Raw genomic sequence first — 22199 nt, forward strand, 5'->3', positions numbered from 1 at the left:
TCTACCCCACCGACACGGCTAAAATAGCGTTCATAATCTTTTAACTGCAAGGCAAGGCGCTCCAGTGGGCCGACTCACTCTGGACTCAGAAAGGTTCCGTGGTGAAATCATACTCTTCATTCGTCACCCACTTCCGCGAAGTCTTTGGAACTACCTCGGCGGACTCTTCCATTGGTGAGAAACTCTATAATCTAAAACAAGGATCAAACTCTGTGATTGATTATGCCTTGCAGTTCCGGACGCTAGCCGCGAGCAGTGGATGGAACGAACAAGCCCTCAGGCCTCCCAACGAACAAGCACCTCGTTCCATCAGGGGTTGGAACCCAGAGTGCGGTTGCATCTCGCTGCATACGAGGATTCCATCGGCCTCGAGCGCTTCATCCAACTCGCCATCCGCGTAGACACTCGTATGCAGTCGTGTCTCGATGAGCACCAGGGCCAGCCACTCTCCACCATCTATTCCCGCCAATGCGAACCCGTCAGCTCCCCAGGACCAGCCAGCGAACCCATGCAAGTGGATAATTCCTGTCTGTCTCCCTCAGAGCGGCAAAGAAGGCTGACCCTGAACTTATGTTTATACTGTGGATCTCCGGGGCATGCAATCTCCGCATGCCCAATTTGTCCTCCTCGACCTATGGTGAGTGCCATCATTCCCTCCATTAAGAAGATGAAACCACTCACTACTATTGTAAACCTTACTGCTGTTGATGTATCTGTTCCAGTGGTGGTGCTCCTCAACTCAGGGTCAGCAGGAAACTTCATCTCAGGCTCCCTCTGTCGACAACTCAAGCTCAAAACCTCGCCCTCTCCGACCATCTACCAAGTCCACTCCATCACGGGCAAACCCCTGAGCAGGAAGAGGATCAGTCGCTGTGGGGGACCCCTTCAACTCCGTGTAGGTATCTATATCCGTGTAGGGATCTAATCTAATGTTAAATTTCACTTTGGATTTATAATGTTTTTTATTGTAAAGTTTTGAAATGCCCCCCTTTATAATTTTATAATTCCTTGTCATTAATTAGCACTTGAGGTGGTCTGGGTTACAGTCTGAGGTAAATTTATAGATCATTTTTATTTAGATATATCTTTATATATTTAGTTGTTTAGCTGGTCACTTATTGTTTGAATTGTTGAATATTTGCAAGAATAGAGAATTATATAAGAAATTAATGTTCACTGCACTTAAATTAAAATGTATTTTAAAAGTTTTTTTTTTTTTTTTTTTTTTTTTTTTACAGTGCCTATTCAAACTGCCACAACAAACTCCAACAGGTTGCACTGGTGCAACAAAACCAAATAAAACCAAATGTTTTTTGTAGTTTTTGTGACAGTGTAAACTGTACGTTGTTAAGTGTAACTTTAAGATTTGTTAAACTTGCCTTTAATTTCTTTGCTATTATACATCTATTTATGAGTACACCAGTTTGAAGCATAAGTTTCCCCACATTTGTTCTAAGTCCATAAATGGATAGTTCACCCAAAAATGAAATTGAGGTAAAACATAATTCACCTCTTTTATTTTTATTTTTTTCAAATGTATAATTTTGTTAACACTTCACAATAACAGTACTTGAATAATTATGAACTAATACCTGAATTAATAGTTACTTCAGAATGAACTTATGATTAGTTAAGATATGAACTAATCATGAACTAATGAAGAGTGATCCTTAACTACGACAGGATTCATGCATGAAAACAGCAGCCTTAAAGGTGCCATAGAATTGAAAATTGAATTTACCTCGGCATAGTTGAATAACAAGAGTTCAGTACATGGAAATGACATGCAGTGAGTCTCAAACTCCATTGTTTCCTCCTTCTTATATAAATCTCATTTGTTTAAAAGACATCCGAAGAACAGGCAAATCTCAACATAACACAGACTGTGACGCAACAGTCAGGATCATTAATATATGTACGCCCCCAATATTTGCATATGCCAGCTCATGTTCAAGGCATTAGACAAGCCAGTATTAATGTCTGGAGCTGCACAGCTGAATCAACAGACTTTATGCAGGTAAGCAAGCAAGGACAATAGCGAAAAATGGCAGATGGAGCAATAATAACTGGCATGATCCATGATATCACAATATTTTTAGTGATATTTGTAAATTGTCTTTCTAAATGTTTTGTTAGCATGTTGCTAATGTACTGTTAAATGTGGTTAAAGTTACCATCGTTTCTTACTGTATTCAAGGAGATCAGAGTCATGTCGTTATTTTCATTTTTAAACACTTGCAGTCTGTATAATTCATAAACACAACTTCATTCTTTATAAATCTCTCCAACAGTGTGTAATGTTAGCTTTAGCCACGGAGCACTATCAAACTCATTCAGAATCAAATGTAAACATCCAAATAAATACTGTACTTACATGATCTGATGCATGAATGCATGCAGCATGCATGATGAACATTTTGTAAAGATCCATTTTGGTGTGTGAACTTTGTTTATGCAATGTATTATAGAGTCGCAAGCTCAGGGGCGGGGAGCGCGAGCATTTCAAGGGGAAGCAGCCTGAATCGGCGCATATTTAATGATGCCCCAAAATTGTTACGGTATACAGGAGACAGACACAGATGTAACAGGTAATGGATGTTTATTTGACCACAGTAGAGCAGGTGAACACACACAGGTGAGTGAACTGGTGATATTGAAGTTTAAGCAGGTAGTGTGAGGAATAGTTACTGTCCTTTCTCTTTGCAGGTAGATGTAAGTTGGAGCTTGGGGATCGCTGGAGCACAGAGGAGATCGCTGGAGAACTGAGGAGCCGACGGAAACACACCCACACAGCAGACGAGGCACACAGAGGGAAGGAGACACACTGGAGACAGGTGAGTATACGAAGAGGAGTCCTTGAGGTAAGCATAACATGGGTAAATGCGAACGAGACCGGACGTGGAGTGCTGTGTGCGTGTGGGTTATATAGTGCTGTAGATGAGTGCGGTGATGAGGTGCAGGTGGCGGTGATCAGTATTCTGGTGATGGCGTGGGTTGTGATTGGAGGTTGGAACCTGACGTGTCTGTGACAGTACCCCCCCCTCCACGGCCCGCTCCAGAGGGCCGAGGACCCCGACGCCGTGGTGGTCATCCTCTTCCCCGCGGCACCGGTCTCTCAGGGTGACTGTCATGGAATGTTTGGAGTAAGTTGGGGTCTAAGATGTCGTTCCTTGGGACCCAGGAGCGTTCCTCGGGGCCGTATCCTTCCCAATCCACAAGGTATTCCAGCTGACCACCACGACGTCGGGAGTCCAAGATTTCCCGAACCTCATATGCAGCTCCGTCCTCCAGGATGAGTGGAAGGGGGGGTTCGAGCCACGTCAGGTCCTGTGGGAAGAACAGAAGGGTGGTGAGCTTTCAGGAGTGACACGTGGAAAGTGGGGTGTATACGATACCCTTGTGGAAGACGGAGTTGATAGGTGACTGGGTTGACCTGCTTGACGATAGGGAATGGGCCAATGAACCTGGGACTCAGCTTTCTGCAGGGCAGACGCAGTCTGATGTCACGGGTGGATAGCCAAACCAACTGACCAGGCTGGAAGACAGGGGTGTTGGAACGTCGGAGGTCGGCTACCATCCTGCGTCTGCGCAGGGCTCGTTGCAGTTGATGGTGTGCTGAGTCCCAGACCCTCTCGCTCTCTCGGAACCAGTAATCCACTGCCGGAACGTTGGAGGGTTCCCCATCCCAGGGGATCAGTGGGGGTTGGTAGCCGAGTACGCACTGGAAAGGTGTGAGTCCTGTAGTAGACTGTCGGAGGGAGTTTTGGGCGTACTCGGCCCAACCCAGGAACTGGTTCCAAGAGTCCTGGTGGTCATGACAGAAGGTACGGAGGAAGCGGCCGATATCCTGCACCTTCCTTTCCGTCTGCCCGTTCGATTGCGGGTGGTATCCGGATGTCAGGCTAACGGCCACACCTAGGAGGGAGTAGAACGATTTCCATACCCTGGATATGAATTGGGGCCCTCGGTCGGAGACAATGTCCTCGGGTATTCCAAAGTATCTGAAGACTTGGTTGAAGAGGATCTCGGCTGTCTCCATGGCAGTGGGTAATCCTGGAAGTGGGATTAGACGGCACGATTTGGAGAAGCGGTCCACAACAACTAGGATGGTGGTATTTCCGTCTGAGACAGGGAGATCAGTAATGAAATCCACTCCTAGGTGTGACCATGGGCGATCTGGAATGGGCAGTGGAAGGAGTTTCCCAGCTGGCAGATGACGAGGAGATTTGGAGATGGCACACTCCCTACAGCCCTGCACGTACCTTCTGACATCCGAAGCCATCCCTGGCCACCAAAAGCGTTCTTTAAGCAACGAGAGGGTTTCATTGACCCCCGGGTGACCAGTGCCAAGTGACGTGTGAGCCGAGTGGATGGTGGGAGTGCGTCGTGTCCGTGGAATGTAGAGCAAGCCGGGTGGACAGCCCGGCGGAGGGTTCATGGAGGCATTGGAGGAGGGAATGGTCTCTTCTGACCAGGTAATAGGACTTACGATGAGAGAGCTCGGGATGATGGGTTCTGATTCCTCGGTCTGTTCGCCAGGAGCATGGAGACGGGAGAGAGCGTCGGCCTTTACATTCTTGGTGCCTGGGCGGTAGGAGATGGTATAATTGAAGCGGGAGAAAAACATCGCCCAACGGGCTTGCCTGGGGTTCAGTCTCTTTGCTGATCGAAGATATTCAAGGTTTTTATGGTCGGTTAGCACCAGGAACGCGTGTTTGGCTCCCTCCAGCCAATGCCTCCACTCTTCCAAGGCAAGCTTAACAGCAAGAAGTTCCCTGTCACCGATGGAGTAGTTGACTTCCGCCGGGCTGAGCTTGCGGGAGAAGAAGGCGCATGGATGGAGTCTACTTGGCGTCCCCTGCTGCTGCGACAACACCGCTCCCACTCCAGTTGTCGAGGCGTCCACTTCTACGACGAACTGTTTCTCTGGGTCTGGATGTACGAGTAAGGGAGCGGTGGTGAAGGCTTCTTTGAGCTGGTTAAAGGCGTTGGTGGCTGCCGGGGTCCAGGACAGAGACTTGGGCTGATGACGGAGCAGGCTGGTGAGTGGATGGGCGATGGAACTGTAACCTTTGAAGCGTCTGTAGAAATTGGAGAATCCGAGGAAGCGCTGGAGTTCTTTTATGGTGGTGGGTTCTGGCCAGTTCTGGTCAGTTCTGGCCAATGGATTCCACCTTCCTCTCGTCCATCCGGATGCCACTGTGGTCGATGTTGTAGCCCAGGAAAGAGACAGAAGGTTGGTGAAATGAACATTTCTCTGCCTTGAGGAACAGGTTGTACTGGCGAAGTTGGGTGAGGACCTCCGCAACGTGTCGGCGATGTTCGGCCTGGCTCCGGGAGTATATGAGAATGTCATCGATGTAGACTAGGACAAAGCGGTGGAGAAACTCCCGGAGCACCTCATGAATGAAGTCCTGGAATACGGAGGGGGCGTTGACCAGTCCATACGGCATTACTAGGTACTCGTAGTGGCCAGTAGGGGTGATGAAGGCGGTCTTCCACTCGTCCCCCTCACGTATCCGGATGAGGTTGTACGCGCTGCGGAGGTCCAGCTTCGTAAACACAGTGGCACCACGGAGATGTTCCAGGGCCGCTGGGACGAGAGGAAGGGGATACCGGAACTTGACGGTTATTTTGTTGAGGGAGCGATAATCAATGCAGGGCCGCAAGCCTCCGTCCTTTTTAGCCACAAAGAAGAAACTGGAAGCAGCAGGGGAAGTAGACGGCCTGATGTAACCTTGGGCGAGGGCTTCCTTGATGTAATCCTCCATGGCCTTCTCCTCCGGGATGGAAAGTGTGTATATCTTACCCTTTGGCACTGGTTCACCCGGAAGCAGGTCGATGGCACAGTCCCATGGCCGGTGTGGAGGCAGCTTGGAAGCCCGTTGCGGGCAGAAGACATCGCTGAAGGGGGCGTAACACTTGGGGATGTCGATGGACGTGGCGCAGAGAGAGAGGTCAGGCGAAGAAGATGGTGGAACAGGAAGTTCAGTCAGGCAGTGAGAGAAGCAAGTGTCGCCCCACTTCAGGATTTCGCCCGTTTTTCAGGAGATGATCGGGTTATGCTGCTCCAACCAGGGGCGCCCCAGAACCACGTCAGCAGTTGAGTCCTCCAGAACCAGCATATGAGCCTCTTCCCGGTGTAGTAAACCAACTTGAATGGTTACTGGTCCAGCCACGGTGCGGACGCGCTTACGGCTCAGGGGTCTGCCGGTTAGTGAGTTGAGCGTGTAGATGGTAGGAGACGGAGTGGTCTTGATACGAAGGTGGTGGCAGATGGCTCCGGAGATGAAGTTGCCGGCTGACCCCGAGTCGATGAGCGCGACCACTAAAAGGGAGACATTGGCGGCAGTAAGACTGACGACAGTAGTGAGTGGCTTCAACTTATGAGTAGCAGGAATAATGGCACTCAATAGCGTGCCCGGGTTCACCACAGTAGAGACAGAGACGGAGGGTCAGCCGGCGGCGGCGTTCTTCAGAAGATAGACGAGAGTGTTCAACATCCATAGGTATTTGTGCTGGTTCTGGGGTGCTGACGGGTTCGGATCGGCAGATGAGCACGTTGGAGAGGGACTGGTCCTGGTGCTCTTGGATGGAGTCCTCGCATGCAGCGAGATGCAGCCGTACCCGAGGTTCCAAACCTTGGCGATAAGTCGTTATTAGAGCTTGTTCATTCCATCCGCTGAGTGCTGCAAGCGTTCTGAATTGCAAAGCATAGTCGTAAACAGACAGATATCCTTGTTTCAAATTATAAAGTTTCTCACCAGCTGAAGAGTCCGTGATCGGTTTCCCGAACACTTCCCGGAAGTGGAAAATAAACGCCGAGTAGGATTAGGTTACAGCGCCCCGCTGGGACCAGATGGAGTCGGACCACTTTAATGCTTTGCCACTGAGCTGAGATATGATGAACGCTATTTTGGAGGTGTCACTCGGGTACAGGTGCGGCTGCATCTCCAGGACCAGTGTGCATTGCAGCAGGAAGCCGCTGCAATCCTCCGCCGATCCTGAGTAGGGCACCGGTTTGGCCATGGGACTGGCGTACGGCGGCAGTGAAGGAGGAGTGTTGACATCGCTGGTGGTGTTAGCTGGTGCAGGTGAAGGGACAGTAACTGGAGATGGCGGTGGATGATGAGTGGATAATGTGCGCCGAAGCGCATCCACGAGTTCCTGGAATGGATCTGGCTGGCTCATACTGGGTCTGCAGTGTAGGTCCGGTCTTCTGTTACGGTATACAGGAGACAGACACAGATGTAACAGGTAATGGATGTTTATTTGACCACAGTAGAGCAGGTGAACACACACAGGTGAGTGAACTGGTGATATTGAAGTTTAAGCAGGTAGTGTGAGGAATAGTTACTGTCCTTTCTCTTTGCAGGTAGATGTAAGTTGGAGCTTGGGGATCGCTGGAGCACAGAGGAGATCGCTGGAGAACTGAGGAGCCGACGGAAACACACCCACACAGCAGACGAGGCACACAGAGGGAAGGAGACACGCTGGAGACAGGTGAGTATACGAAGAGGAGTCCTTGAGGTAAGCATAACATGGGTATATGCGAACGAGACCGGACGTGGAGTGCTGTGTGCGTGTGGGTTATATAGTGCTGTAGATGAGTGCGGTAATGAGGTGCAGGTGGCGGTGATCAGTATTCTGGTGATGGCGTGCGTTGTGATTGGAGGTTGGAACCTGACGTGTCTGTGACAAAAATAGGCAGTTAAAAAAATAAATAAAAAAAATCTATGGGGTATTTTGAGTTGAAACTTCACAGACACATTCAGGGGACACCTTAGACTTATATTATATCTTGTGAAAAAGCATTCTATGGCACATTTAACTACGTGTTAATACATGTTTGATAATTAATGCATTAATTAACATTTATTTGAAAAGGGAGAAATTCTTTATGGACTACTTGTATTTTATATTGAATTGTTAACTAGACGATAGGCTCTGGAATAGTTCCCCCTCGGTTGTATATTGATTTCCTCTCACAAAATGACACCAGTTGTTCAGTTGCTCCAGAACTAAAGGAAAGATGCAAGGTTGATGTGGACATTGTTCATAGACTGGGTCGGAAAGAACACGGCAGAAGCCCAAGAACAACGATAATTCAGTTCACGAACAGGTCTACTCGTGATCTACTCTGGAAAGGGCGAAGAACTGTGAATTCCTTCAAGCGCAGCATTTACGGTTTACAGAGGACCTGACCACGCTGGATGTGGAAAGACGAAAACTCCTGTGGCCCATGGTGAAAGATGCCAGAGAGAAAGGTCGTAAGGCTTTTTTGTGGGAAGTAGAGCCTTTGCTGATGGCGTCGAAATTTTCCCCACATAAAGGTTTGGTTCGGGTGATTTTTGACCATAAAATATGCACAAATTAAAAGACAATGGACGAGGGGGGATGAAAAAAAAATAAATACAAAATAATAATCTCCCAGGTTAAGTTGTTAATAAATAGGAATTATGCACCCTTTGAGTTACATATACCTTAGCTTTTAAGAGTTTTCTCTTTCTCTCTTTTTTCTGTAATTGTTAAAAGTTCATGTCGTTATCTTTTTGTTCTTTTAATGTCAGGGGTATTCGAGATTTAACTAAACGAAAGGCTGTTTTTTTTGTATTGCAAGAGATTTAATGTCGATTTTTATTTGTTACAAGAGACCCATGCTTGCTCTTCAGATGTGAATTTTTGGATGGCACAATGGGGCAGTGAAGTTTGGCATTCTTTTGGAAGAAATCATTCAGCAGGAGTTGCGATTTTAAAGGGTTCATTCAAAGGTAAAATTGTTAATACTAAAGTCCACAATGGGGGTAGGTGGATAATTCTAACGGTATCCTTGGATGGGAAAATGTTTTTGTTAGGTACTGTATATGCCTCAAATATTAAAAAATATAATGTTGATTTGTTCTCTGATATTGAAAATGAGATTAATAAGGTAAGAGAAAGATTTCATGATATTGAAATTATTCTAGGTGGGGACTTTATTATTGTCCCAGATGCTAAAATAGATAGAATTCCTATTCCAATGAAACCATCTCCATCTAATTCAGAGCTATCTAAATTTTAAGATAACTGACATAGAAATAAACTGGAGAAATAAACATCCACTTATGAAAGAATACACATGGAGTAATAGAGATAAATCTAAACAGTCAAGAATAGACCTTTGGTTAATTTTAACCTAATTCATTAGAACAAAATACTAACAAAGTATCCACTGAACCATCATCAATATTGTCTGATCACAAAATGATTTATCTTCTCATTAAATGGAATAACGAAACTTCTTTTAAAGGCTCTAAGACTTATTGGAAACTCAATAATAGACTACTGGAAATAGACAGTTTTAAACATGGGATTAAAAAAATAATACCTACCTATTGGAATCAAGCTAAGCAAACAAATTTATATTGTAAAAATTGGGAGCTTATGAAGTTTCAGATTAGACTTAGTGCAATTAAAAAAGGCAAAGAAGTTGCAAAATTAAATAAATCAAAAGAAGAGGAAATTATTAAATCTATTTGTAACATTACTGACAGGAATTCTAAATATTTCAGGATGATTTAGCAGATTTTTTGTTAATGGTCTTTAAAGAGTCTATTGATCAGGGTTTTTTGCCTCCCTCTATGACACAAGGTCTAATATCACTATTTCCAAAACCTGATAAAGACCTATTATCACTAGATAATTGGCGGCCAATCACCTTAATTAATAATGATAGCAAAATTATTGCTTCTATATTTGCTGAAAGGTTAAAATCTATTAGAATTAGAATCTATTGTTGATGAGGTGCAGTCAGGTTTTATAAAAGGAAGACATATTTCCAATAATATTAGACTTGTATTTAATGAAAATATCAATGAAAATAGTTTTATTTTGTTTGTCAATTTTTATAAGGCCTTTGATACAATCGAACATGACTTTATTTTTAAAACCCTTGAATTTTTTGGTTTTGGGGACAAATTTCAGAAAGTAATTAGAACCCTATATAACAAGATTAATAGCTCTGTAAAATTGGCATATGGAACTTCTCATAGATTTGAAATCAAAAGGGGGATTCGACAGGGCTGTCCTATTAGTCCATTACTTTTTTTTGTTGGTTGCACAAATTATGGCCAATCATATTAAGAAAGATATTTTTCGTGGTATTAAAATAGAAGAGAAAGAAATTAAATGCACACAATTAGCAGATGACACTACTCTTTTCTTAAGAGACTATACTGAAGTTGAAAAAGCAATTAAATGCCTGCAATTATTTTCATATGTATCTGGTCTTTCCCTGAATATTAATAAACCCCCCTTTTCAATCATTTGAAAAGAACACACTCCCCAGGTTTACAGGTATGTTTATGGCTTTCTTTCAAGTACATATATGTTTAATTATATACATGAAAATAAAATACAAATACTTTTTATTTTTGTTTATTTGTACTGGGGTGTAAAGGAATAAGGTTGACACTCTTAGTGTTTATTCATATATTAGTTACTGATTTGTAAGTGCATCATTGTGTCATGACTTTACTTGAGGGGGCACATCATACTTAATTCATACCTACCAAATTCAGCTCATGGTTTATCATTAACTTACTATCAAATACACGTGTATAACACAACTAGTATTGAGCCCAGTTAAGTGATGTTGTGTGGCTTCTCAAAAAGTCAGAGTCTGGCGGTACTGTATGATCACTGCCTGTGTCTGGATGGAGAGTGAACATCTGAATCTGATCCCAGCAAACGTTCTAGTTCATGTTTCCTGTTTGGCTATTTTTTTTGGGGAACAAATTCCTCAGAAACTGTTGTAAAACACAGTAGGTTTAGTTTGATGGGAAAGAATGTCACAAAACCTAGCTGTAGCAGGGGTCTGCAGAGAGATAAATTTATGAAAACACCAATATGAAGTCATAATGTCAATATAAATACAGTATGTTCACGAAATACAATTCCCAAATGCATAAACTAATTGATATTCACAAAATATTATTCCCAAATGCAAAATATCGTCACATTTTTTTTAAAAATGATCTTATATTTCCTGCATTTGCAAATTGTCACATACCTGTAAATCACCTTGAATTTATGTGTGAATATTTTGGGTAGATTTGAGCCCAAAATAAAAGGATGAAAAAAGAAAAAAAACATGTCCCATCAGATGTGTTTCTGAATTTGGCCAATCATAACAGGCCTATGAACTCTATGACTAAAGGTTCACATGTCATCTGTACAGAGCGGATGAATCAGATGTCAAGCTATGTGGTTTATTATAAAATAAACATTTAAATAATGCTGACACACTAGTAAGACAAATCAAATAATGTGTCTAACCCTGAGTACTCAATGAGTTAACATAAATCAACTGGAGGCAACAATATATTGCTACTGTATTTTTATGGTACTGGAAACCGCAGCTTTACGTTCTTTACTGTATTTTTTATTTGTTATTATTTTTTTTACAATGTATTATACTGGTACAGTAAATATTTTACACAAGCACAGATCTGTAAATACATTAGAAAACATTCAGAAAATAAGCGAATAGAGACAAAGTGTGTTACATTACCAGGTGAGATGGTCACTGGTGTAACAGCTGTAGTGGTAATGTTACCAGTGTCTGAAAGTTTGCATTAATAGTGTTTAATAAACAGACACAAATATCAATACAATAAATATATGAATGTGTAGAAAGAGCTCATGTGGATATAATTACCTGCACAGTATGCTGCATTGCAGATATTTGGACTAACCAACTCGTAGACATAATAATTGCCTGGACAGGCTTTGACTTTAATGGGATAAGACCCGTGATAACAGCAGTAATTGACATCATAACCGCAGACATCTCGAGTGACGACTCCATCCTTAACTGTTGGGTGTCCACCACGTATCCACAGTGTGACACTAGTGCCACATCTATACAGAGCAACACACGTGTCTGCGACATGAGCGCTCAGGCCGTTAATGAAGAGACGATACCAGCCGCTCCAGGAGACAGAGGTGTCACACATGTTGTTATTAATTGTATTATTGATGGATCTCCATGGATTGTCCAGCACAGTGTAGTTGTAGCAGGGGTCAGAGAGATTAGCTGTTAATTAAAATATTTAAAGAAATTAATGTTTCTGAAAAACATGTGTTATTAATAAAATGTATCCAGAAGTGCAACTAAGCCTATTTTTGCTCATTCAGAGCGATTCATTTTCAAACCACATTTTTTTTAAATGCATTTTTATTTAAATACCAATGTGTCTTAGACAAGAAAGAGCGCGAGCGTCACTGTGAGAAGCAGAAAGTGTCGGACTTTACGTTAATGAATTATTGTAGTCTCTGGCTGGGATGCTCCGCCACAGGAAGAAAAGCCTATAACATTTGACACATATTATCCAATAAATAGCCTAGATTTCACTAGCAGTATAATCTGTGTCCCATTCACTGAGACAAACACTATCTGACATAACAAGGATAACTCTTCCATAATTAAATGCTGTAATTGTGCATAATTTACAATGCATAATAATGCATAATATTAGTAAATAAATGTAATAGTGGCCTATGTAATTAAAATTTGTTTCAATAAAAAAAATAATGTTAAAAATCACACATTATTTGTTGTTTGTCACAATTTTCATGCCGTGGGTAATAGTAGGATTGACCACCGCAAGTAGCCTATATTTCAAACCCGTGGAAAGCACTGAAATATGATTATACATACGCGTGCCATTCTTATCCAATAAGTGGTACAGTACAAAGAACAAAGAAAAAGGTCATTTGTAGTTCTTCTATTATTTATTAATAAACATATATGGACAAATGAAAAGAAATCCAAAACATGTAAAGATACACAGAAGGCACATTTACATGTAAAATAGGGCGCAGCTTATCGAAGCATATACAATTAAACAACAAAACAATATAGTTAATTACTGAACATACTTTTCTGAAATCCCAATGCAACACAAGTGCAAATATGATTTTAATGATCAATTCGGTTTAGCAAAGCAGCCAACATTTATTAGATTAAAATGCCAGCTATAATATAGCAACAACTAACGCTTCGAGCGAGCTAGAGTGCGCCACTAATGAGTGTCCCACCAGAAACAAACCCTACACACTGTAGTCAAAAACCAACAATAAAAATCAGAAAATCTTATAGATAAAAATATTAGTGGTAGTTATTAGTCTGTTTTCCACGTTTGATTAGACATCAAATCATGCATCATTCTAATTATGTGTCTCATTAATTCAGTCACTTTTATTTCTATAGTGCTTTATACAATACAAACTGTTTAAAGCAGCAAACTTTGAATTAAATGTGAAAATTTAAACTATAACATCATAATGCCATAATCTGCAGCTTTGTGACAAATAGTTAGAATGGTGCATGATTTTGTTATTAATTACATAGATCTGTCTAACCATGGAAAACTAATAAGACTAATAACTACCACTAATAAGTTGTTTAGTCATAGCTACTTTTCTTCCTGGGACTGCAGTATGTACAGTAATGAACTGTATTGTTTTGTTGTTTAATTGTATATGCTTTGATTACCATTAGCTTATGAACCCTATATTGTACATGTAAATGTGCCTTATGTGTCTTTACAGGTATGTTTGGGATTTCTTTATATTTGTCCATATATATGTTTATTGATGTAAACAAATAATAGAAGAACTAGATATAACCTTTATCTTTGTTTTTGTTTGTTGTTTTTTTTGTTTGTTTGTTTTTTTGTAGTGGTGTAAAGGAATAAGAATGGCGTGTTTAATCATATTTTTTTTAATGTTTTATTAGTGGTCATTGTGTCATGACTTTACTTTGAGGGGCACATCATTACTAACTCATGATTAATCAGCCTTACACTAACTTCAACTCATGGCTTGTTAATGCATTATTTTGTCATGACTTTACTTGAGAGGGCCCATCATAATTAACTCATTATTAACTAACCATACACTAACATCATAATGTTTATGACAAACCTGCAGTCGAAATTTTAAACTGATAATATTAAATTATTTAAATTTGTTTTAAAGTCAGAGTACTTTTTATTCCTTCTTAAAGAGGCTGTTTGATTGGGTTTATCCATAAATGTTAATTAATGCATTACCTATCAAACATGCACTATCATGTAGTTAAGGCTGCCTTTATTCATGTCCATAATGACTCCAGTCATAATTAATGATAACTGATTAGTGATTAGTTCATGCTTTCAATAATCATTACTTCATGTTGAATTAAGCATTAATTCAGGTATTAGTACATGATTATTCACATACACTTATTGTAAAGTGTCACCATTATTATTATTATTATTATTATTATTATTATTATTAAAGAATTTATTTATCTCCATTATCTTGGTCTAGAAAGGATTATTTCAAAATTACCTAACATTTCCAGGTTCAGCATGAATCCTGGGTCACAAAACTTTAATAAAATAAATTAAAGTAACATAATCTGAGATCTCAGTGTTTCATATGCAAATAAAGAAAAAAAGTTTAACGTTTGCCAAATTATTTCACTATAAAATGGCAGTATTTTATTTTACAGAAAATATGTGAAGGTGAAGTTTCCAGGCAGCAAAAGTGTTTTATTCCAGTAGTGTCCTCACCCACACTGTGTCAGTGGTTTAATCGAGTCTAAACTAGTGCTATTGTGAGAGAGACAGAGAGCTGTCATTCCCTCAGTGACAGTCAGTGTTTGTACTGAGAAAAGATCAGGTGCTATGAGAAAAGTGTCAGTGAGAGTTACAGATGTAACAGAGAGCGGTGCAATCCCGTGAAGGGTAATAAATAGTGCAGAACCTTGAGAAAATGAGTGAATCATTTCACCTCTAAAACTACAGACATGCATCTATAAAAAACATCAGCCAACCGCAGAGTACATTACCAGTTGCAGTCGTCACCGGTGTAACAGTTGAAATGGCCAAGATAAGTCTTAAGACATCTAAAAAATAATGATGAATACAAATTAGCATATAAAAACACATATAAATATAAGCTTGCACTTAAAATAACACACTCAAAAAAAAGATTTTTTGATGCTGTTCAGTTTATTTAAACAATTTATTTTGATTCAACACCATTGTATCAGGTTTCTGGTTTAAATGTGATTGATTAATGTTAAATTGACTTGAAACAATTACTCTTTGACTTAACTTGATGTTTTCATATTGGAATAACATGTTTAAATCAAGTAAACCCAACCAGGACTCAATCAAACAGGATTTTCACTTCCCATATATGCTTTGCAAAGGGGCTGAACTAGGAGTGTAAATGTTGAAATAAATTGTTATTTTAAGCAGTTTTTAGGAAGATGAGAAAATGGAAAGACTATTTAATGTTTACTGTTCTATTATGTTGGTATTTAAAAGTTTCTGTTAATTAATAGTTTTAGGGTTACCATTGTGGTGAATTGTTGCACTTGTGCTTGGGTTGAGGACCTGCTAACAAACTTTCAAATTACTTTAATAAGAAAGTAATCACTGTGGTAGTGCTCTGGGTTGCATTTCCCAAAAGCATTGTAAGTCTATGTTGATTGTAAAACCATTGCCACCAATGGACTTATGATCAATTTAGGCTTTACAATGTTTTTGGTTAAGGCAATTTAGGATGAATCCAGCATCACATCTAGATTTCTAACACCGAACATCACAAAAGTTATATAAATCACAAAATTAAACAAGAAGAATTAATTGTAAAAATCAATGTATATGAAACAATTTATTATTTATTTATTTATTGCTTTTTATTTATTTTCCAAAACATTGCAAATTAGTTGGGCTGACACTATTAAATTAAGCTGTGCCCAACCATAGTAAATAGGTTGAATCAACCTTAATAAATTAAGTTGACCCAACGTAAGTACATTAAATTGGAATAACAGAATTGCATTATGCTGAAATAAAGCAACTTAATCATGTGGAAATCCTTTCCATGATTTTTTTATGTTCGTTCAAAGAGTTATTTTTTTGAGTGCAGCTCACCCAAAATGAAAATTCTATCATGTCGTTCCAAACCAGTATGACTTTTTCTTTCACACAGAAAACAAAATCCTTTCTATCCTAGATTTTCTTGTTATCCCAACCCATCTTTTCCACATAATGAAACTCTTAAGACTTTTCTGTTCAAACTGACAAAAAAAAAAAAAAGACCATTGCAGTAATCTTTTTACAGTAAACATTTCACAAAAACAAACGTGAGTGAGTGAGTGAGTGAGTGAGTGAGTGAGTGAGTGTGTGTGTGTGTGTGTGTGTGTGTGTGTGTGTGTGTGTGTGTGTGTGTGTGTGTGTGTGTGTGTGTGTGTGTGTGTGTCTAATTAACTCAAAGGTATTTCCAGTGCTTGGTAATAAGCATTTATAGAGCAGATAATAAGATCTGATCATTTAAGAGGCAATCTATTGCAGACAGAGAGTCAGAACCAAATATGTATTGTGCACAAGCTTTATTAACTAAATCACAAACACATAGCTAAACTAACACATAACATACACGCAGGTCACACACATGCATAGGTAAAAATGAACAATGATAGAGTTGAACCGAAGTGGGACAGAAAATTGAACTATGATGATTTCTGAAGGATCATGTGACACTGAAGACTGGAGTAATGATGCTGAAAATTCAGCTTTGCCATCACAGGAATAAATTACTTTGTGAAATATTTTCAAATAGAAAACAGTTATTTTAAATTGTAATAATATTTCACAATATTACTGTTTTTTACTGTATTTTTAATTAAATAAATGTAGCCTTGGTGAGCAGACGAAACTTATTTTAAAAACATTAAAAATCTTAGTGGTTCCAAACTTTTGGACTGTACTGTAAGTGTGATAAAGGGGGTACCAATGAGTGTAACGATGGAGGAATTAAAGAAGAATATTAAAGGGGCAAAAGTTGTGAATGTTCAAAGAATGAAAACAACAAGGGATGGAGTGGTAAAGGACAGTGAGACAGTGCCAATAGAATTTGAAGAAGAGATTGTGCCAAAGAAAGTATTCCTGGGGTTTATGACTTACCCAGTGAGGATGTATATACCAAAACCAATGAGATGCTTTAAATGTCAAAGGTTTGGTCACACTGCAAAAAACGAATAATAGGCAGAGAAGATATGCAAGATGTGGAGGAGACTATTATTATTGAGAGTGTGGCTCAGGGGTTCCACCAAAGTGTTGCAGTTATGGAGGAGCCCACAATGTGGCTTATAGTGGGTGTGAAGTAATGAGACGGAAGACAAATATTCAAAAGATAATAGTGAAAAAAGAAAAATTACCTATGCAGAAGCTGTTAAGGTATCTATGGAAAAGGAAAGTAAAACACACGAGGAAGTAGAGATGGATACACTGGAGCAACCGCAAATCAACACTGAAGGACTGTACGTAAAGAAAACGGATTTAGTAACATTTATAGCAGGTGTGATAAATAGTACAGCTGAAGTAAAATCCACAAATGACAAAATCCAGTTAGTGGTTAAAGCTGCAGTCAATCATTTGGGATTAGTGGGACTGACATGGGAAGAGGTGAGGGAGACCCTTACTAATCAGTCAAGTCAAGAGTCATTATGGGTTGGTTGGTTGGCTGGTTAATAATAATAATGGTTTTTATTTTACAATGGAATGACAGGAGTTTAAACAGTTCATGAATGAGTTAGATGAGAAACCTGATGTTGTGTGTATTCAAAAAAACATGGTTGAAGCCAAATTTAGACTATGTGATGCATGGGTATTCAATAATAAGGAGAGATAGAATTTCTGGTCATAGCTCAGTATGGGGGAGTAATCATACAGACGCTAATGGTAGGTTAATTGAAGAATTGATGGAAGTATAATTCTCTTAACAGTGGCTATCCTACCACGAAGAGCCAAACAGAGTGGAGACCAACACAGAAGACTGCTTTTAATCTTATCAAGAAGAGACTGATAGTTCCATTTAGCAATGTGTGAAAGTGAAGAAAAAACTCTAATCCCCAGATAATTAAACTGGTTGATAATTGGAATCATAGTGGGTAAGGCCTGAATCTCTGATTTAGCAGCTATATTAAGGGGTAGAAGTACGGATTTGCTCCAATTAATTTTGTAACCAGACAATTTACTGAATGTATTGAATAATTTTAAGCATTCACTAACAGAATCTGTGATATTTGATAGATACAAAAGAAAAACCTGACTGATCATACTTGATCAAGTCTCCTACACACCGATCCAATCACCAATCCAAAAAGGCCAAACCTTTTGCCATTAGCTTTGAATCTGTGGATAGGAGGCTAATTGGCCTGTAACTAGAACACTCAAAGGGATCCTTTCCTTTCTTCAACAGTAAAGTTATCAAAGCTGTGTTTTGGTTTCTATGTAGAGCACTTTTTTTCTAGCAAAACTAAAAGAATTAAGCATCAATGGAGCCACTATGTATGGAAGCATATGTGTATCAGAATTCAATTTGCAATGTAATATGCAAAATGGCAATGCAATATGTAAAATGACAATGCATTTCTGTATTTAAATTTACATTTTCCATAGTATAGCAGATATACTGGCTTTGGATTCACCATCCTTCAACCTTAAAGCCAAAAGCTCCATAGAAATAAGAAGATTGCCTAGGCTAGTACCATGTATAATAAATTCAGCTCTATGCAAATATATAGATTTTAATTCTGATTTCAGAACATTTACTTCTTTGGCTTTGATATCACTAAATTTACCTTTTAATTCCTTCTCTAGCAGATCAGTTTGTTTTTCTAATTCAATTGTACGACTCTCTCTACGCTTTTTACTAAAAGATGAAAAACGTATACGTTTACCCCTAATAAAACACTTAGTGGTTTCCCACAATAATTGAGGGTTAGAGGCTGAATCCCTGTTAATCTGCAAAACTTCCTTCAAAGAGCTTCGCAATTCATCCACAAAAGTACAGTCTGTAACAGGGAGGTGTTAAATCTCCAGCAGTTGCGTCTGGAGCCCAACGATACTGGTGTTAAGGTAATAATTACAGGGGAATGATCAGATAAAAGAAGTGGCAGAATATCAACTTTACTAATAAATGGAATAAGAGAAGGGGACATAAGTAAATAGTCTATCCTTTAATAGCTCTTATGACGAGCTGAACAGAATGTATAGACCCTGGCACCATCATTTTGCAGATGCCAGACATCACATATGTTAGAGTGTCGCAAAAATGAGCATCCAGTAATCACTGAATCAGCCTTAGAGGCCTGAGATCTACCTAGCTGAGGATCCAACACAGCATTAAAATCGCCCCCTAAAACCACAAGACAGTCTTCCAAATTTAAAACTAAACGTAATAATTCTTAAAAAAAATAGGGGATCACCCTCGTTAGGTGCATATATAGACATAAAACATTATTTAGTATTATTTAGGGAACCAACAACATAGGTAATTCTGCCTTCTGTATCTTCACCAGAAAGTATAATTGAAAAATTAGTAGAACGCCTAGACAGTATCAGCACTCCTTTAGTCTTATTGCCTGCCGAAGATGAGGAGATCACTTTGAAGTATCTATTTTGAAAGCGATGTACGTCATCTCCTTTCAAATAAGACTCTTGAATAAGGGCAATGGAGACCCTTTTAGGCCCTTTAGGTAATCTAAGCATTTGGTTTGCTTAATAGGGCTATTTAGACCATTAACGTTCCATGACAATATATTTATAGCCATGTTATTGAGTAACAGTGATATCCAGACCAACCAGACTGAACAATAGGTGGGAGGACCATAAAATAATCCCCAGGAAAGATAGCAGCAATCAAAATATATGCATACACATACATGTACATCCAAATAACGTTATTACGCATATAAATACATAAAACTCGGGCATAGAACAGAAAAACACAAACAAGAACAGTAACAAAATGGACAGGAAGCAAAGAGTTGAAACACACTCTTCTACCTGGCCACAAAGTAAAAATCTTTGGATACGCAGCCAAGTAGCAGTCTGGCTCGTCTGTCAACGCCTGACCCAGTCATTTTTTGGATGAAAAAATAGTCAAACTGCCTCAGTAAGGTCCTCCATGGGAACGTCTCGGTTACAAAGGTAACCCTCGTTCCCTGAAGGAGGGAACGGAGACGTACGTCGGACAGACCGACGAATAGGAATCTCGCCAGAGAGGCCAATCTACTTCGAGTGTAACTAAACGAGCCAATGCACATTGGCATGCAATCATCTGCATCAGCTGCTCGCCTCGCAGCGCGGGTATATAATGAGCAGCAGGTGCGTTGCATCTTCAGGTTTTCGCTGAGGAGCCGAACCAAGCAGGCGGCAGCACAGCAGGACAACAACTGTGGCGACGGGACGTACGTCTCCGTTCCCTCCTTCAGGGAACGAGGGTTACCTTTGTAACCGAGACGTTCCCATTCAGTCGGTCACGTTCGACGTACGTCGGACAGACCGACGAATAGGAATCCCTACCAAGGCGCCACAGGAGCTGCCCTCCTCCAGCGCTCTGTTGTAAGCCACCTGAACCCCCTTGCCTGCGGACGGTGGGACAGGGCTAACACACAGAGAGGGTCGATCACTGTTGTTCCCAAACCCATTCAGTGAGACTATTGGATAATGCTGGGAAAGCGTAACCTTTCGTTGAAAGGAACGCTGCGGAAGCCACATCCTTCCCCGAAGGAGTTATGTGGAGAAGTACATATGGACTAACCCTGTAGGGCTGTGCTACATATGGAAGAACTGGGGTGACTCCAACTCGGTAGAGATGGGTTCTCCCAGAGGGAAAGACACGGGCTTCGTTTAGGAGCAACCGTGGAGAAGCCATATGGGATCCCCGTAGGGTCACACATATGGAACCCAGCCTAAATCCGGTTCTCAAGGATTCAACGGAGTATAGGCCTGGCGCCGGACGCTCCGCCACGTCGGCTGCCGAAGGGTAACCGGAGGAATCAACAGGGTCTGCCCGTAGGGACTCTCTGGAGCAAAAAAGCGCACGCAGCGCAGCAAGCCGACACTAAGCCGGGGCCTCTCCGTGCGTCTGACCTGAGGCGAGAACACGGGAGGAGACCGGCTCGACACGAAGGCTATAGTATCTAGCGAACGTGTTAGGTGTCGCCCAGCCCGCAGCTCTACAAATGTCTGTTAGCGAGGCGCCACGAGCCAGCGCCCAGGAAGATGCTACACCTCTCGTGGAGTGAGCATGCAACCTGAGCGGGCAGGGCATGCCCTGAGCTTGGTAAGCCAGGGCGATGGCATCCACTATCCAGTGGGCCATCCTCTGCTTGGAGACAGCCTTTCCCTTCTGCTGGCCTCCGTAACAGACAAAGAGCTGGTCTGAGGTCCTGAAGCTTCGAGTTCTGTCTATGTACAGTCGCAAGGCGCGGATTGGACAGAGCAAAGCCAGGGCTGGGTCTGCCTCCTCCGAGGGCAGCGCTTGCAGGCTCACCACCTGGTCCCTGAAGGGAGTGGTAGGAACCTTGGGCACATAGCCAGGCCGGGGTCTCAGTACCACGTGGCTGTCACCCGGCCCGAACTCTAGGCACGATTCGTCGACCGAAAATGACTGCAGGTCCCCTACCCTCTTGATAGAGGCCAATGCAACCAGCAGCAAAGTCTTCATAGACAGAATCTTTAAATCTGCCGACTGCAAAAGCTCAAAGGGAGCAATCTGGAGTGCTCTTAGCACCAGAGCAAGGTCCCAAGAGGGTATGGAGGGGGGACGAGGAGGATTTAACCGTCTCGCCCCCCTAAGGAACCTGACGACCAGGTCGTGCTGACCAACAGATTTGCCATCTATGTGGTCGTGGTAAGCGGAGATAGCAGCAGAATGGACTTTGAGGGTGGAGGGGGACAGCCTACGCTCCAACCCTTGCTGCAAGAAGGAAAGCACGACACCGATCGAGCATCTTCGGGGGTCTTCTCGGCGAGAAGAGCACCACTCGACGAACAGGTTCCACTTCGAGGCATAGGCACGTCTCGTAGACAATGCACGAGCCGAAGTGATGGTGTTAAGTACCTCGGGGGGTAAGTCACCTAGAACCTCCGCGTCCCGTCCAGGGACCAGACATGGAGTTTCCAGAGGTCTGGACGCGGGTGCCAAAGAGTGCCCCGTCTCTGAGAAAGAAGGTCCTTCCTCAGAGGAATGGGCCAGGGAGGGGCTGTCGCGAGGAGTGAGAGTTCTGGGAACCAGGTCCGGTTGGGCCAGTAGGGCGCAACTAACAAGACCTGCTCCTCGTCCTCCCTGACTTTGCACAGGGTCTG

General features: G+C 41.5%; 1 protein-coding gene across 1 annotated transcript in view; it reads right to left on the reverse strand.

Annotated features, from left to right (window-relative positions):
• Positions 1-22199, reverse strand: part of LOC125243899 (adhesion G protein-coupled receptor E3-like) — a 64689-nt gene that overhangs the window by 19418 nt on the left and 23072 nt on the right. Inside the window, exons 4-6 of the mRNA XM_048153764.1 lie at positions 14879-14935; positions 11699-12076; positions 11552-11602 (exon numbers count right to left, since the gene is read on the reverse strand). Coding sequence (XP_048009721.1) covers positions 11552-11602; positions 11699-12076; positions 14879-14935 — 486 coding nt within the window. The remainder of the gene's footprint in view (positions 1-11551; positions 11603-11698; positions 12077-14878; positions 14936-22199) is intronic.

This window comes from Megalobrama amblycephala, linkage group LG13 (genome assembly GCF_018812025.1).
Source record: "Megalobrama amblycephala isolate DHTTF-2021 linkage group LG13, ASM1881202v1, whole genome shotgun sequence".
NCBI lineage: Eukaryota > Metazoa > Chordata > Actinopteri > Cypriniformes > Xenocyprididae > Megalobrama > Megalobrama amblycephala.